Below are 18162 nucleotides of genomic sequence, written 5' to 3' on the forward strand. Positions count from 1 at the left end.
TATTAGTTATTAGAGACAAGTTGAAAAGAAAATAGAAAAAAATAAAGTTGTTGTAGAGTTTAAGTGTATTTGCAATACCTCCAGCAGCTGGTCTCCATACTCTAAATGTGCCTGGTGAGCGATACTCCCCAGTGTTACTTTGGAGACAAACACTCCTCCGTTCTCTCCACTCACAATAGAGATCCCAAGTGGTTCTGCTCCTTTTTGTACCGTCACATTGCGTGGCTCACCTAAAAATGGTCTTAACCAAGAAAAAAAACCATAGGGAAGTTAGAAACTCACTAACCTGCACTGCTTTATTTATCCGCTACAAAAAAGCACCACAATATATATATATATATATTTTTTAAATGCAGCACAATATAAGGGCGAAATATCATTAGCATTTTTAAGAGACACAGCTTGTCCAAGGACAGCGAGGAAAAAAAATGCTGTATAATTTACTGCTGATTTAGTAACTTTAAACTGAATAATATTGCCATTAACTTAAGTTTTAGTATTTAGTCTCATAGTTCTGTATAAGACTGTTTGTATGAATATAAATAGACAGGATGATTAGGAGATGCTGACTGCATTCAGTTTTTTTTCTAAAGTTTTGCAGGTGATTTTATCAGGATCACCATGTCAACCTTTTACAACAAGCTCTATAAAAACTCTTCTGTACTGAATTTGAGGTTTCCAAGTTCTCTGAAATTCAGAAACTTACAAGCATTCTTGTAGATCCTGCAGTGACTCACTGCATTAATCCACAATGAAGGAGGCTTAACAAGGCAGACGCGTTAAATTGAAAGATTGAAAACTGGTTCATTTTTGCTATAAAAGTTAAATTGTTTGACAGGAACAAGATTTTAAGCAAACTATTAACAATTAAATGCAATTTCATTTCGGAAATAGCAACAATACCGTAATATGCTGGAGTTCCTTATCCTGACATATATTGTCTATATCATCTTGCTGTAGCACCAGGATGAAAATTAAAGCCTGGTTTATACCCAGAAACAAGGTCATCTGCGTGTGTGGCAGTTAACGCAGATATGCCCCGCCCCTTCCGCAGACACTCTGGTGCTCCTCTCCAAAATTTTAAGTGACCGCAGACAGGGCCGCAGAAAGGAGGCCTGTGATTAGTCAAATCTACATCTCCTCTACCCTATGCGTATTTCCTGTTTGGTACCTTACTGGCTGGTTTTGATCGTATGACCGCCATAGAGAAAAGATCGAGGTGCATATACATATAGGTGCATATCTTTTCCTTGTGCATGTTTAAAAAAAATAGCTTTATTTATTTATTTATTTTTTACCAGACACAAGTATTTATACTTTTTTAGCATTACAACCACATAGTTTAGTATTTTTTTAAGAGATTGAATAGAGAAAGCAGTGCATCCTTTTAATGTGGAAAGAAATATAGTTTACACAGAAAACCCAAATAAAATGGCTTCATACAATATGGGTAAATAGAAAACACCAATGAACACACAATGCAGGCCAAGAATACAACTGTGGAGAGATTTAAATCAGGGATATAAAATAAAACAATATTATGCACTTTAAACAGCCCACCTTAGACTAAAATCTGTTATCCACAGAAGAACAGCCACAAAAAAAAATGGTTTGCTATAAATCATGTAGGAGACCTGGTGAGATGAGATAACTTGACTGTTTGGTCTGCATGCAGAATATGAAGGGTGAGGAAGAAGTACTGCTGAATACCCTGAGCAGAGCATTCTAACAGTAAGCATAATGCTAACAGCACCATGCACTCTGCAGACATGCTTGTCTTCAGCAGGGAAAAAGAAGAGCTTATTGGGAGATGGATGAAGGTAAACGGAAGAACCCAGGAAGCATATCTGTCATGCACTGGGATATTTTAGTCAAGAGTTGAAGCTGTAACAGCATGGAAAGTTGTTCTCAAAAAAAGCAAGAGTCAATCATTTTGTGATTTTTTACTGATCTGACAAAGAACAACAAAAAAACAAAAACAACAGATGCATATGGTTGCAGATGACCAAAATATCTTTAAAGTGGAAGAGGTGAGAATTATTTTGCAAGCTCCTATCTGTTGAATATCTTGCATTCTTCTGATGCAAAAAACGTTCATTAAAAGCATTCATAGATGCCCATTTTTTTAATAAAATATTTAAACAATGTCATACACCAAGATGGGTTTTAATTCAAACTCAGAGTAAAGTAGTCACACTGAATTTAAAAGCATTTTTATCAAGCACAGAGCAGATTACATATAATGCCCTAAAGGGAAATGCATTCATTTAATTTCTGGGTTACATTAAAAATTTAAACGAACCATGCACAAGTGCTGTTAATGAGGGAAGACTATTGCATTTATTTGAATCATGCACTAAGATTAAGTGCAGAGATTCTTGTGCATTAAACGTTTGTGCCAAAAGTAGCCAGACAAACCTAAAGCTTCTTATACAGAGAAACCTGGCCTTCAATGGTGGACGTGTTACAGAAGGATAGGAAGAAACAAATCTGAGAAGCAGACGGGAAAAAAAGTACATAAAGAATCAGTCCAAGGTGTTATAATACATAAGACATAGGCAGGAATACGGTTAGATGGTGAGTCAGTATGAGATGGATGACAAATGTTTATAGCACTGTGAGCACTTTATCACAAGAAGCAGACATGTAAAGGGAAAACATGTCATTCTCTCCTGAATGATGACAGGAGAAGAAGCCGGCTAGACTTTGACTTACCCATCCTTCCTCCTGTCACCAACAGGAGCGGGGCTGACTGATATCCTAGGATGGGAAGAAACCGAGCTCTGCGATTGGCTGCTGGAGAAAGAGGATGTTTCCAGGTTAACAGGAGACATCGGGGGCGTTGGGCTGCTACACTCTGAATGTGAAAGAGAGCCTGTAGTAACAGGAGACACGGAAATGCACATCATTTAAATCAGCAGCTTTTAATAAGAGAAGATTAAGATTCACACTGGAAAGTACCTTTGTCAGAACCAGTAGAGCGAGAGTAATGGGCCAGAGGGATTTTTATACGTTCTGCTCTATACTGTAAAGTACCAGAGGAGCCTAAACAAAGATAAAACATTTTCAGAGGTCATTTAATGCAATAAAAATTGTAGCTTTTTATTTGACACCACTGATGTCTAGCAATCTGGATATGAGGCTTTTATAACTAAAGATAATAACCTACTTTACCATCAGTAAGTGCAATTGAAATAAGTATCACAAAGTGTTGTGATGAACCTTTAACAACGATTTTATGAGAGCAGGGAGGGTTAGAGGACACGACTTAACAGACTGACATACTGAATCATGCATATGGTTTTGAGTTGATGGATAAAACATTCAGGAAATAAAGTGGGGGGAAAAAAGTCCTGAAATGCATATATTTCCCCACAATCACAGTTCTTTTTTCATATTTTTCCACACCAAGAACCCTGTAAATAAACAAACATCGTCTGTTTACCTTAAAAGCCAATAAATTCAGGAACAGATACTGGAAAAGTAATACGAATTATCTACATTAGGGTGACAGCATATCGCTTCCTGTTTTGGGAACATTTTAAGCTGGAAAAAAGATCAGAGCTAGGCCAGCATACGTACTCAGCCTGGCTCCAGAGGGCAAAGACTTGGTGCTGTGTTGTGGTTGGCTGTAGGGCGTCTCACTCAAGTGTCCATTGCGCTTGTGGCCAAAGTCCAAACTGAGAAGACCCTGATGCTGGGGGCTATAAATGGAGAAAGAGGCCTATGTTAAGTCCCCCAGTGGTCAATTATTCATCCCAGAGCGAGATAGAATTTGCTTCCTGCCATCTGCTCATGAAAACTGGGGCAGAGTGTACACTGTTGTTTTTGCATGCACCCAAACAAATTTGGGCCTTTGTTTAACCACACAACTTAAGCTAGAAACCTTATAGGACGACATTTTTAAACAAAGCGTCAACAATGAAAAGGAAAAGTGTTGAGATAATAAATGCACTAAATGCATTACCTTTGAGTATGTTGATCAAGGCCTGAACTAGGAACTGGAGGACAGTTCTGGATCTCATGGCTCCATGCTGTGTAAACTGGGTTCCTCATGACAGCAGTCATTGCAGGACATGGTGCTGCACGTCGCTGTGGCTGGTCTGGAGAAACACAGAAAGATGACAGCAGCTTTCAATTTCCTTAAGAATTAAGTGCATGAAAAAAATAAATAAGTAGCTCCACACAGAGAATCCACCACTCCTTTACAAGAAAAAAAATGAACCACTTAGGTTGTGCTTATAACTCACGTGGCACGAAGCTACCGCGGCTCTGCGGGGCAAATGGCACCATGTACCGATTAGATCTCAAAGGAGAGAAGCGCAATAAATCCACTGGCTCAGGGGAGTGTTCATCATTAGAAAACGACTGAGTCTGCAAGAAGACAAAAAAGGCAAAGGAAACTTAAATATCTGCTCTACATCAACACCAAAGTACAAAACATCCCCAACAAATGAAAAGTTACAAGGGCTTGGAGCAACCCTTAATAACTCATAACTTCACGTTTTGTGACACTAATTCCCATCAATTCCAACGTGTTTCATTGTTATTCTACTTAACGTACACCATAAGTTTGATATGAAGAAAAACATACAGTATACATCTGAATTCATCCACATCTGATTTACCAATTAGAATAAAAACTGCAGCTGCAGTCTTGTGGGGTAGATCATTAGCAGCTTATAACACTGAGAATTTAGAGATTGAAACCCTTGCACATTATTTCTGTTTTCGCCTTGCCACCGAGGTCTGGACAAGGGTGTGACTTTGTAATGAAATTTGGTGGGGACACTTGAGTGGTGGCTGATGGACCTATAGTTACTTGACCCAAATGCTTTCATTAGGTTTTTGTATTTTCCCAAAGTTGAGCTCCAACATATGGGTGATTCTTTAACTACAGGCACTATTGGCCTTGCAAACATGAAGAGAAAAAATATAATAAAATATAAATTCTCACATTGGAATCAGTTGTCATAACTAGTCTAGTTTAAAGATTCATAAGAGAACATACTGATTTTTTAAGACAAATTGGTGTTTTTTAACAGATTTCCCAACTCGACTGGCACAAATGTAATTTCCATCACATATAAATATTTGTAATTTATTCTAAAATACTATGATACACATGTTTTTTCACTGGAAGAACAATTTCATATATAGTTTTAACTGTTTATGCCTTTATTGTTAAACACATATATTTATGGATTATGTAAATAAATTGTAATGAGGACAAGACGCAAATCTTCTGTTCGCCATAACCTGAGATATAGCATTGGAATCGCAAGATACATTTCAATGTGTAAATACTTGTGTTTTTAATTAAAGTGGAACATTATCCCTTAAGTTATGAAGGTTTTAATGACTGATTAGAATTTTGCAACAATTTATTTAAAAACAAATGGTGTGGTGAAAATTACACGGCATGGTGGAAATTACTGGTTGTTGTTGAAATTACAATGAATGGACCATACAAACAAACCTTTCTGTTTAAAAACTTTATGGAGCATAATAATAAATAATAATGATAAATAAATACATTATTAAATAATAATAAATTAATTGCAGTTGTACACAGGTGGTACTAAGGGTGGGAGAGAGGGGGTGGCACCCCCGCAAGATGCTTAGCATGTAAATTATAGTTAGAAACATGTCAAAACTTGTCTAAAAAAGTGTTGTTTTATAATATTACCACATTGTTGTAATAATAAAATGAGATAAATAAAATGTGAGAACAAGGGCCTTGTATGCGTATCTATGAATTACGCCTACACACGTAAATGTAATTTCCACCACACCACTGTAATTTCCACCCAAGAATGCAATGTGGTGGAATTACTGTGGTGGAAATTACAATCTGACAGAAATCGGCGGGGAAATCTATGCTAGCATCACATATTAGCTAAGAATGGGTCTCTAGCATTCTACAAAATACATCTATGTGTGTTAATATAACAATTAATTTCCAAACTGAGTTGATGTTACGGCATGTTTGGAAACTAACAACAATTGGTTTAGAAAATCAAATTAACAGTTGTATGACATTTATTACTCCAATTATAGTTAGTTATTTTACTGATTTTATTCAAAGATATCTTAAAACATTAGAAAAAAGGTTTCTTTACAATTCATTTTTATCATTGAAGATCAAAAGTCTGGGTGTGGGACAAGCACAAAACACTAATATTTACATATAAATGAGGCTGAAAAAAGGTGAAAAAGTCATCACAGACTACTAAAACAAATGTCCTAAAACAGTTTCATTGTAAAGATAACTATAAAGGTGTGAAATGTCCCTTTTAAAAATGTTTTCATGAAATATGATCCAAGGACATAAAAGTGCCCGTAGTTAAAGAATCACCCATATATTTATTGAATGCTTTCCTATTGTTGAGAACACAAGAGAACAATAATACGCTGATATTTAAACCGTTTTCTCCAGCTTCTTGCATTATATTACTAACTTGTATAACCTTAAGATTTGTTGCCATTTTTAGCTGAAAAACGTCTGCATGTCTAACAGGTCAAACGATTTTTCAGTGGTGTCTCTAATTTTTTTAAACCAACCCGTCTCCTAACTTTAACCTAAACATGCACCGAAGTAGCTCCCATTAGATGCTGCTGTGTATATCTCCTCCAACCAAGTAGCTACTTTGTATACAATGAAATGCGACCACAAATCAGATGTCTCAAAGCGACAGGTCCTTTGATGTTTTACTGAAAGGCGGGACACAGGAGCAGCGAGAAAATAAAAACACGGACTCTAAAAGCTCTGAACAGAGTAAGCTCTGAACTTTGGCTAAAGTAAATAAACGGAAAGGGGAAAAAAGCAGAGAATATTGGTGGGGACTGTTTTCACCAGGCCAAAGATGGTGGGGATATGTCCACACCAAACAAAGTTACGCCCGTGGGTCTTGACTGGTCTTGCTATCAACTATTCCATACTATGTTTTGGATCGCTTTCCTATTGCAAAAATAATCTCTGCCCCAACCTTAAATCTGTTTATGGTTTTTCCTTCTTAAAGATTGCCCATATTTCAATTGAATCGCAGACTCTTCAAACAGACCAACTAAAGAAAACCTTTCCCACAGCATGATACTACCACTTCTGTCTGCCATAACATTAATGGCTGCCTCAGAATGCATTAGTCGTGTTCCATGGTCCTTTCATACCAAAGACAAAAAGTTATTCTAGTCTGTAGTTGTGACAAGACAAGGTAAAAGTGTCTGACTAAAAACATGCATTATAGTTTTAAACAGTTACCTGCATGGGAACAGGAATGTGTAACGGAGTCACGTTGCGTCTGAGAGCTGGTGCTGATTTGGGTCGGTATCTCCGTTTTGCCTGCATGTCAGTCCTGCCTTGGCTCTCTTCCTCCTCTGTGGATTTCTGGAGGTTCTTTTGTTTTTTTCCTGAAGGAATGTTGGTGTAATATTCCTGGCTCCCTACAAACCCCTCATCCTGAGGACTTACAGCGAGGGCCAGGGAAGCCGGCGGCGTGTTCGTGGTGATGGTGCAGTCAGACGCAGAGCTATTCTGTTGGCGATGCTTAAATCTAAAGGAGTCACTCCTGGTGGGTGGTGTGGGGGGTGTCTGAGGGGCTTCAGACATTGAACTCTGTGGTGAATGCTTGGACATTTGAGACAGAGACATGTAGTCCAGTTTAGGAGCCGTCTCTGGCCTCCTGAAAGCATTTACGTCAAATATAGACTTCCTCTGTTTGGGTTTTTTGAAGATGGAAAGCTGAGTGCATTCAGTGACAGAAGCTCCAGCTATGACTTTAGGCCATGTTCCTCCACCGGCCTTAACTGTAGGGCTTTGCCCTCTGTCTGCAGATGGCTGCGCAGGATTGCAGTTCAAGACCAAAGGGGTAAAAGTAGGGGAGCGAGAATCGAGGTCTTGCCTCTGGTAGCTGTGCACTGGATAAGGCTCTGACAGACTGTGGGAGATGGAAGGTGAGCAGGAGTCCTGGGAGCAGTTAGAAAAGGATTTGTGATGGGAACGAGTGCAGCTGCTGCTGTTTTCCAGTGAATCGCATGCATCGTTACATACTTCCTCCTCCCTGCTGCCTGACTTGCAGCTGCAAATGTCAGTTTGAGTTGAGCAATTGTGCTTTGAGTTTCTGCAGCCCCTGGGGTGAAGCTCGCTGGATTGGAGGCGCAACGTCTTTTCAGAGTCTCTCAAAGCTTCAAATAAATTCTGTCCAGAGGAGCTCTGTGAAAAGAACTGTTAGAGAAAAGAAGTATCCGGTTAATTTTTTCAGACTTACCTAATGCTGCAATAAAACATGATGAGGGATTGCCTTTTTCAGTTACAAATAAACATTTTATAAAAGCCAAAACATGATCTGAGGTACATATAGTGCCATTATGTAGAATACCTGATCAGAAGCCATCAATCTGTAGATTTTATTTAACAGCTATGTTAACATTTAGAGTACAGGATATTCACCTTCATAAGAGAGATAGTTAGAGAGCTGCCACCAGTCCTCAGCAGAGACTCGCATTCAGAAAGGGACTTGTCATGAAGTTCATTTCCATTGATCTGTATGCAACAAAAATGAAAATAGAATAAAACATTCCTTGCTTTGATTATCATAATCTTGAAAATAGCTGAAGTAAAACAAGTTAACAGCTACAACAAAATTAAAAGGACTTTATAAACTTTTTAATGTAGAACATTCTATCTCATCAATGCAATTTTTTTTTTTTTTACATTAGCCAAATTGATTCATGTTTTTGTTAGCATTTACTTCAGATTTCCTATTTATTTTATTTCCAAAACAATATTGGACTCTTTATACATCATCGTACAGCAAAGAAACCAAATTATCAATAGCACAGGTTTGGAAGACTGCTGCTGTTTATGCTTGCTGTCTGTAGAGGGCACTGCAGGCTATAGTTAATGATGAACAATTTTCACTTGTGTCTTGATTTTTTTAAAAGACATACTTACAGCCAACAGTCTGTCACCAACAGCAAGATTACAGTCTCTGGCAGCAGGACTTCCTGCAGCCAAAGTGGCAACAAACACTCCGTTCTCCAAACCGATTCCACAGTCTGAGACAGTAAGAAAAGTTCAGACTTGAAACAACTTATATTATGAACATCACAGCTGCCAAATAAGTGAATAGACATCACATCTGTGGCTCCATTGGAAAAGAATCTAACACTTTTTTTTTCTCTCACATTAAGTCAGGTAAAATAATAAGTGGTTTTTAGTACTATAATGAACTGGAAAGAGTGTCTTGCGTTTTGTGTTATGATGCACCCTTCAACCAACTCCAGAAGCACTCTGGACAGAGAAAGAATCAGTGCACAAGAATATTTTAGTCTTCCTAAAGATTCTCATTTTTATTTGGGTCTGGACTTTACCAGAGCCGTTAGCATATTGTTTGAACACTTTAGCCCTTGTTTGCATATTTAGGGCTGTTGTCCCAGCTCCAAGTATTTTTTTTATTTTACTTTTTCAATGACATTCCTGTTTTTTAGCTCCATTCATCTACTGAGGATGAAGATTTCAGGGTGATATCAAAAACATTTCCCTCCTCACCAGTGAAGCAGCGGTGGGAATCGTGTTTAGGATGTGGCCCCTATTCTTACTTAAAGCCACTTTTGCAAGTATTACTTTGTGTTTGTCTAACACAGAGGACCCCAGAACTGATGGTCTAATCAACCAAAACTTTTGTGACCCCCATGCACTAACCCCGTGGACCCCCTAGGGGTCGCGGACTCTGTGTTGAAGCCATCCAGTCTAACATGTAAAATATTGTGGTTACGACTTCTGAAAGGATCAAGCTAAATAAAATATGTCTTAACTTTATTGTTGAAACTGACCTTTGTGTCCAGCCAGGTTAATCTGGATTGAAGTGACGACCCGTCCTCCAAGTGACTTCCTTCTTCGAACCACCATATTGATCACTCCCTCCCTACTCAACACAGCCTTAAGCACCTGTTTTCTGTCTTTATTGGTCAGATCCACGTCATTAATCTTTAACAACCAGTCGTTTACCCTGCACAGTGAAGATTCTGAAATCAGTTTTTTTCAGTATTTTTCTTTTATTTGATCTTATCTAAACTTTTTTTTTTTATCATATCATCGGAATAGTATAACTGACATTTACCTCAATCTTCCTTCTGCAATACTTCCTTTGTCCACTTTGGAAACAAATATCCCACAATCTCCTGGCAAATATGGATCATTTACACACTCAGTAATATCAAAACCAAGTGCTTTCAAATCCATATCCTAGAAAAACGATCAAGCAAATATTTCAATTACCCATTAATTACTTTGCTGTTTATCAATAAGCATGTAAAAAATAAATAAAAAAAAACTTACTCTGTGCTTTTCCAGTTCTACAACCTCCGTTTCCCACTCTATTGAGTCTGTGTCTATGGCTGAATCATGTGAACTATGAGCCATCAGCTGCCGATATCTGGCTTCTGTCTCTAACTGGTCATCCAACTTTTCTCTGCAACAAAAAATGAAATGTATTCTTTAGCACTCAGGTTACAACTCACTGGTAGCCTAAATGATCCAGAAAGAAGAGAATAATGCTGAAGTCTAACACTGAGATAAAGCAGACAATACCTAGCATATCTAGCACAGGGACAATAAAGGTAAAGAATAAAGACATACTTTAGCTCTTTGAGGTCTCGCACAGCATCGTTCTTCTGCTTCCTTGTATCATCCAAATTCCTCAGCGCATCAGCCAAATCGCTTACAGCCCGATCTCTCTCTCGCCTAAGGTTGTCACATAACGTGCTGCGAATGTAGCAATGCAGATACTTCCGTTTAAATTCAGATGAGAAACAGAAGGAATTCATCTCCATATTTTAAATAAAGTTCTTTACCGAATGCTCTCCCTCTCTGCCACAATCTTGTCCCTCTCCTGAAAGGCCCAGTCCCGTCGACACTTAGCAACCTCTGCCTCTTGAAGAGCCTCTTTGAGCTCTTGGGAAATGGCCTCATACTGCTTCCTGAGAATCTCGATCTCTTTGTTTGCTCGCTCCATATCCAGAGTTGCAGAATCCTGTTTCTACAAGGGCATAAACATTAGGTCATACATGATTATGTCCAATGAAAAAAAAATAAATGCAAATTTTATTTCATATCAAGGTTACTTATATCTCTGCCACTTTGCATACTGACCTAATTTTACGAACCTGTGGAGTGGCTTAAAAAATGATTCTTAAAAATCCTCTCCACATATTTCAGTCTCTAGATCTGCAAAGCTAAAGAGACGAATCCCAAAAGACACGCAGCTGAAACTGCGGCAAAAGGTGCCTCTACAAGGTTTTGCCGTGGGACCAGATTTTAAAGCAAAACACACTTTTAAAATCCTTAATGTTAACCGAGGGTGAAGAAGAATTTTTGCACTCATTGCAATTATGTGCTACTGGTCAAACAATGAAAATACATGTGATATCTAAAAGTTTGTCTCATCTTGGCTAAGTGGCACACTTGCTCCCTCCTATCTCTTTACACCCTATAAATGTACTGTTTGCAAGCTGGTTGCTGGGTCAGCCAATGCTAATGCTAACCAGAGGCTAGTAAAGCTTTAGCATTAGCATTTATATTACTTGACCAATAGGAAAGCAGTAATCTGTGTGACTTTTGAGTAGTTTTGTTTGACATTTAAGCTGATGATCTTGACCTATGCGAGCCCTCATTTTGCTTCTTTTTTTGTTTAGTTTTTGCTTAAATCAGAGAAACTTGATGCTAAAAAGAAGTAATTTCTCAGCTTTATCGTGGAGCAACTAGGATCGGGCAAAGCCAGAGTTTCTTTTTACTTGAATTCAACCTAATAGTCCATAAACAGAAGTTAATAACTACATATTTTGGAAGGGATGTCATGATCTGATATTGGTTTTTATTTTAGAGATATCCCTTGATCAAGCTTTTTCTATATTCCACTAGAAAATTAAAGCCGGATTTGTGCAGATAATATATCGGGTCAATGTAGGTATCGATCAATACTCAAAGCTGCTATATATTGGAAGGGAAAAAGTTGTATAGGGTCATCCCTATACTTTTATTGATTTCGAGCCAACATAAATATTTCCAAACGATAATTTATACACACAATATTTTTATTTCAGTGAAATTAATTTTTTATTCTGCATCCTTCTAGATGTTCTGTGTGTGTATTTGCTTTCAATCAATAATATTTTTATTAAAAAAATTCATGGCCCTATGTGTTTGGGGGAAAAAAAGTTAAAATATCGATTGTAATAAAATATGAAAAACTTGAAAAAGCTGAAACTTTAATCCAGGATTATTTATGGAGGCTCTAATCAACATACTACCAATGACTTTTGTGAGTTTCCAAAGGAAAAGTTCATGTAACTTCCTAAATACATTCTACAAATATAAAAGGTCAAACAAAAAAAACCCAAGAATCCTCTTGTGATATAATATGATAACAGAAATTGGATTAAGTTTGGTAGTTTGAGGTTTGTCAGGCACAAAATGGATGTAAAGGTCACAGAGAGTCTGCTGGGGTAAAGCATGGTACTCTTGTCTCACTCTAAATAAATCTCCAGTGGAAAGGCAGTTAAGTGTATTGAAAGGATAAATCAAGCCAACTGCTTAATCAGACCGCACCACACTGTTCATTTCTCATGCAGTGTATTATTCTTGAGCACTTAAAAAGTCTAATGGATGCGGCTCGTCATTTTAATTAATGGCAATCTCCCTAATGCAGAACTCTGAGTCAGACTGTAAATAATCCCACAATCACTGAAATCAAATTGAAGGCTGATGCTTTAACTCCTTAAGCATATCACTGTGTGGGAACCACCTAGCTTCACTCTAAATACAATATGAGATCAGATGAGGGGATTATTCTCAGAGAGCTAAATCAATCCAACCGTTTGGGTTGTGTACCTGTCTGGCCTGGTAATACTCTCGTAGCAGCTGGTCCCTTTGGATGATGGCTTCTGTTCTCTCCTTGCGGGCCACGTCTCTTTCCTCACGCACCATCTCAATGTCTTTGCAGGCCTGGTTTAGCTCCTTCTGAGCCTCAGCCTTGTCCTTTACCTCATGGCAGTATTTCTCCAGCAGCTCGTTCTTTTCACAGATAGCTCGGTCCCGGTCCACCAGTGCTGAAGCCAACTCCTAAAAGGGACGCATGTTAATGAGGAAACAAATAGAGAAATAAAAGAAGAATAAGACAGAAGGATGGAAGGACAGGAAAAAACAAGACAGGGAAAAAGTGCATAAGAAAAGAAGAAAATAAAAGGGAAATAAAATGAAAGTGTGTTAGACTTCTCTCTTCTTTAAGCTTTTCTTTCCATTCTTATACAGACTTGGAAAAATATTCTAGACTTTTTGAAACATCAAGAGGACCATGGAGAGGAACCCCGTTTTATCTCTTACTTGTTGTAAAGCCTCCAGCTCCTCGGTGGCCACCCGCCTCTCTGAGGAATTGTTCATAAGCTTTGCCTCGGCCACCTCCAGCCCCGTCTGGAGCCTGTCCACCTCTTTGATCACCTGGTCCCTCTCGCTCATGATCAGGCGGTACTCGCTGATCACAGAGTCTCGCTCCTCCTTGTACTTCTCGCAGTCCTTCACAGCCTTTAACTGCTGGGTCTTAAGTCGGGTCGCCTCTGACTGCAGCCGCTCAAGCTCTCGCTGGAGCTCCAAGTTCTGGACTGTGGCTTTGGAAAGCTCATGTTGAGTGTTGTCAAACCTAAATCAAAAAATGGTTTTACAGCAATTTATATTCATTTGTACAAATTGGCGACAGCAGAATTTCATGCAAGTAATTCAGTTGCAGCCAAAGTACCTGCAGATCACATTTTTTAATAAACAGGTTGCAGTTGGAGCCTCATCTCTGCAGGTTTACCTTTGAACAGACGTTGAGAACTGCTGCTGATAGTGGATGGCAGCATCTCTCTGTTTCGACAGTATATCCAGGGTCTTTTGCAGTCTGTGATTCTCCTCCTCTAATTGGTCCAAACGGCTCAACTCAGCATTGTGACTCGCTATCTTCTCATTGTAACGCTTCCTCAGAGCCTCATAGTCACTCTTCATTGCATCCAGTTTGTCCACAGCTGCTTCATAAAGCTTGTTTAAGACATCAGATGATCCTTCTCTCATTACCTGCAATTGAAAATTAGAGAATTTTCTTAAAGGCCACAGAAAAACTGTTGGATTTTTTATTTGTCAATTTGAGTTGTGCAATATAGATTTAATGAAATTAAGATTATCTGAGACATAACTATGTCCAGGTAAAGAAAAGTTTAGAGGGGATTAGTATTCATACCCCTTGTCCACAATGTCCAGTGGGGTTATTAACGCATAAAAAACATCTAATTGCAACTAAAGCACAGCCATTTGCGACATTTATGTCAGCATCTGGAGTCAAGCGCAAATTGTCCAGCCAGTCCACATCAGACCAGATAAGGAGCTTCAGAGCCAACATCTAAAAGAATACACTCCCTTGAAAATGGGTTTAAACCTGAATAGTATGTCTTAGTAACTGGCTTAAGAAAAAACAAGTATCCTTATTGGTATTAATTTTTGCATGTGAATAGCACATGTTAACCTCTGAAAGGCAGTGCTTTATGCACAGCTGTAATGTCATAGTTCTCTTCTCGGCATCAGAAAAAAATAATATAACTTCCATTTAAATCAAAACTCTGATAAGCAGCATTATATGCCTCGTTACCATTTTTTTACCATATTCGGTGAAAAGATTTGTACTATAAATAATGTCTACGCACTGTTTCGTTCACACTTGAATGAAGTAGGTTTTTAAAAAGTTTGCAAAAATATTGAGGGATGCTAAAAAGAGCTAAATGATTTTAACATAAATTGAGTATGCTGGTTGATTACCATAAATAATGGATTAATTAGGACTTTAATTAAATTCTGCCTCATATGTAGAGGGCATCCACAGATAGTCCAACAATACGGGATGATGGAATTAGCTTTTTAAGTATCCTGCTTTTTGTTTAAGAAGAAAAGTTAAACACCTGCTGATGCAGCATCTTCATATCAGCCAGCTCCCTTTCATCTTCATCATGGAGCCTCCTGAGCTCCTCGCAGGTCTGCTTCACATGATTGTGCTCTCTGACCAGCTGGATGTTGTGTTGCCTCACAGCCTCTAGTTCTTCCTTTAGCTGGTTGTGGTCACTCGCTAGACGTCTGAAAAGAATATAAGCAATACTAGCTAAACAAGCCTGATTGCAGTCTTTTAGTTTTTCACCTGAATTATGGCAACATTTGTTGTATGTAACTAACTCTAGGAGACCCTCGTTATCTAATACATTTTAACATAATATAATTACTAAGGAAGACAAATTACACTCTTTTTGGGGGACAATTTCTCTAAACAGCTTAATTTATTATTATTATTAGTAGTAGTAGTTTTGGCAAATATGAAATTTAATAAGTAACCAGTGTTTCAGGAAAGGGGAGCATTTATCAGAGAAGCAGCCAAGAGACCAAATTATTTAATCTATTGTAAAACTGTGTAGACTAAACAAATATTAAACGTACACTCATAAAAAAGTGGTACTAAGAAAACCACTGCTAAAAACAGCACTTTTAAAGCCACAGTGAGATGTGGTTTTGAAAGGTGCTTTTAAAAGGCACAGTACAAGATTCCATTATTTCATAAGAAATGCAAGGGTTTAAAAAAATAAAAAGAATGTAAACAAAAGCACATTTTTTAAAATTCATGAACCCCTGAACTGTATTCTCCTTTATACCACAGGAGAATACAATGTGGTATTAAACATGATGATTTTTCCACATGTATCAAAGTCCTGGGAAATACCAAAATAAATTTCAAAATAAAAAAAAACATTTTCAGAGCTTGAAACTTGAAATGAACTTGCCTGTTAAGAGGAGTTGAAAAGTGAAAATGTTTGCAGGGTTTAACCTTTTAAGTCTGTATCAACAGAGCTATGGATAGGAGAATCCATTTATCGTCACGGGCTATGAATGTGATTTCCTGTTAATATGGAGTGGTGCTTCATGGGTACATAAAGGGACAGATCAGACAGTAATAAATAAATACTTTCTGTCAGAAGCAAACAGGCCCAGAAGGAGCGGCTTAAACGTGGCAATAATCCTTCATCTGTTCGTTTGCATTGGAGGCCAGATGTCGGTTGTACACACTTTGGGAAAGGAGTAGGGCATCATTAAATCACACAAATGGACCAGGCTTTCCACCATGTCAACTCCAGACAGCTTATTCCACAGACCTACAGCCTCCGTGCGTAGCTGTATCCACATGGCACAGATGTGCTGCTACTCAAAGTGTTTTATTAATGAACCCAGAGCTCATATGGGCATGAAGAACTCTCTGATTTTAACTTGCTCTCTGAATATTTTATCGACTTCAAAAGACTTAAATCAGTGTGATCAAACTGCTGGTTTAAGACTGCTGAAAAATTAACAAAAATAAATAAATAAAATAGCCCATATACAATCTTTTCACTTACCGATAAAAGTCAGCTTTTTTTACAGCCTCCTCGCACCTCTTCAGGGTTGTGCTGTGCTGGTTCTGCAGGGACTGCAGGTCCGCCATTGCCTTCATGCACTGCAGCTTTAGACGCTCATAGTCATGACCTGATCTTGAGTTTAGTCTGTTTATTGGAATAAAAGAACAAAGTAGGATAAATAAACAAAACAGGCTTTGCAGAGCCATAATCGGATTTTACTGGATAACAGGTTGCATTAATGCAAACAACTTAAGCTAATTTATTGATGATTAGTTTTGTTAACTGTACCTGCATTCCTCAAAAGCATTTCCAGAAGGTAAGGCCACACGTCTGAGCAGTTCATCCCTCTCACGAGTCACTTGTCGAAGCTGTAACAGCACCGTCTCCATCTTCTCATTTGCCTGATGCACATCGACGTGGCCAGGAAGAGGGGAGGAGGCTTGACCAGAGGTACCTGAGAGTCAGCATGTCAGTAACGAAAAGACACTTCTACAAATGGCAACTGAATTTATGCTGTAGCCTAAAACTGTTTAGATAAACACTTTTTTCAATCATCAAGAAGAATGAAAAGGAAAAAAATGGCAAGAAGTTATCAGAATTTATTTTGGTTTCCAATACAGTTGTTTAATAATCAAGTACAGGCATGTGACTGCAGTTAATTGTAGTTTTTAATGCCCAGATTTCTTACATTTACAGATTCATTTTTAAAAGTATAAATCTAAGTTGAACATGCAGCAGTGATTCTCTCCAAGGTTTGGCTTAGTATGCCCTGCTGGGAGGACAAATAGATGAATAACCAAAAAGATAGGTGGATAGATGGACAGTGGCCCATTAGAATATTTAGACGAAGGGATAGAGAATAAGTCTTATAAAACAAGTACACCATTTCCTCCCCCAGACCTGTTCTTGTTCTTTTATTTATTTCACTAATTTTCTGATATTAAATCAGATTAAATTTTTTCCTATTCAAGTCAGAAACATTACTATAAATGCCAAAACATTTTTTGGAAAGACAGAAATTTACATAGGATTCCTTAATATCAGTTTGATAGAATGGCCCTTAAGCTGAATGTCTTGGTTTGTAGTCAATTTTAAGTTTTGGCCCACTTCTCTGAAATGTTGTCCCTGACTTATTGCTAGGCTACCTTGCTATAGACACCTTTTAGTTCTGCAACAAGACTTAGAATACTTTTAAATATCCTTTTGTACAGCTTCATGACATTTCAATTTATTTTATCTTATTTTACACTCTTCTGAAATCAGGGCGGTTCGATAGCAACTCCAAAAATGTTAACTTCAGGCACTTTCTAACCAAGTTTTATTATTATTATTTTTGAAAACCTAGTTATGCCTAAGCTTCAACTTCCTGGTTTATGACTTTAGGAAATATTGTTTCCTTAGATTCTATCCAGTTTGAGAATTGCAAAACACACAAAACATAATCCTTTCTCCCTTGTATTTATAGCTGTAGCAGTGTCATCCAAATGCATAGTTGGACAATATGGCCAAACAAGCAATCAGAGAGAAGGACACATCTAAAAAATTTAAGATATTTTCTTCAAGTTCATCTGAAAACTCTAATCTGGCTCCGGTCTGAAAAAACAAACCATCTCCAGTGAGCACCTTTACAAGGTCTTTTGCTTTTGTTCTGAGGCTAACACGCACCAAAACACATTCATCTCCAACAATCTCCAAAACTGTTCC

At 37.9% G+C, this 18162-nt stretch overlaps 1 protein-coding gene across 2 annotated transcripts in view; it reads right to left on the reverse strand.

Annotated features, from left to right (window-relative positions):
- LOC119774924 (disks large homolog 5-like) overlaps positions 1-18162 on the reverse strand; it is a 43120-nt gene that overhangs the window by 12852 nt on the left and 12106 nt on the right. The window contains exons 3-23 of one of the 2 annotated variants that reach the window (XM_038272692.1): positions 16747-16912; positions 16459-16602; positions 14983-15154; positions 13851-14107; positions 13382-13694; positions 12890-13120; positions 10855-11039; positions 10640-10765; positions 10340-10472; positions 10122-10246; positions 9835-10010; positions 8954-9057; positions 8450-8542; positions 7262-8224; positions 4251-4374; positions 3968-4103; positions 3583-3704; positions 2962-3045; positions 2716-2875; positions 2419-2490; positions 79-241 (exon numbers count right to left, since the gene is read on the reverse strand). In XM_038272692.1, the coding sequence (XP_038128620.1) occupies positions 79-241; positions 2419-2490; positions 2716-2875; positions 2962-3045; positions 3583-3704; positions 3968-4103; positions 4251-4374; positions 7262-8224; positions 8450-8542; positions 8954-9057; positions 9835-10010; positions 10122-10246; positions 10340-10472; positions 10640-10765; positions 10855-11039; positions 12890-13120; positions 13382-13694; positions 13851-14107; positions 14983-15154; positions 16459-16602; positions 16747-16912 (4049 nt within the window). The remainder of the gene's footprint in view (positions 1-78; positions 242-2418; positions 2491-2715; positions 2876-2961; positions 3046-3582; positions 3705-3967; positions 4104-4250; positions 4375-7261; positions 8225-8449; positions 8543-8953; positions 9058-9834; positions 10011-10121; positions 10247-10339; positions 10473-10639; positions 10766-10854; positions 11040-12889; positions 13121-13381; positions 13695-13850; positions 14108-14982; positions 15155-16458; positions 16603-16746; positions 16913-18162) is intronic. The other variant, XM_038272693.1, reaches the window with a different exon arrangement.

Source organism: Cyprinodon tularosa, unplaced genomic scaffold (genome assembly GCF_016077235.1).
Source record: "Cyprinodon tularosa strain WSP-4 unplaced genomic scaffold, ASM1607723v1 ctg84, whole genome shotgun sequence".
In the NCBI taxonomy this organism is placed as follows: domain Eukaryota; kingdom Metazoa; phylum Chordata; class Actinopteri; order Cyprinodontiformes; family Cyprinodontidae; genus Cyprinodon; species Cyprinodon tularosa.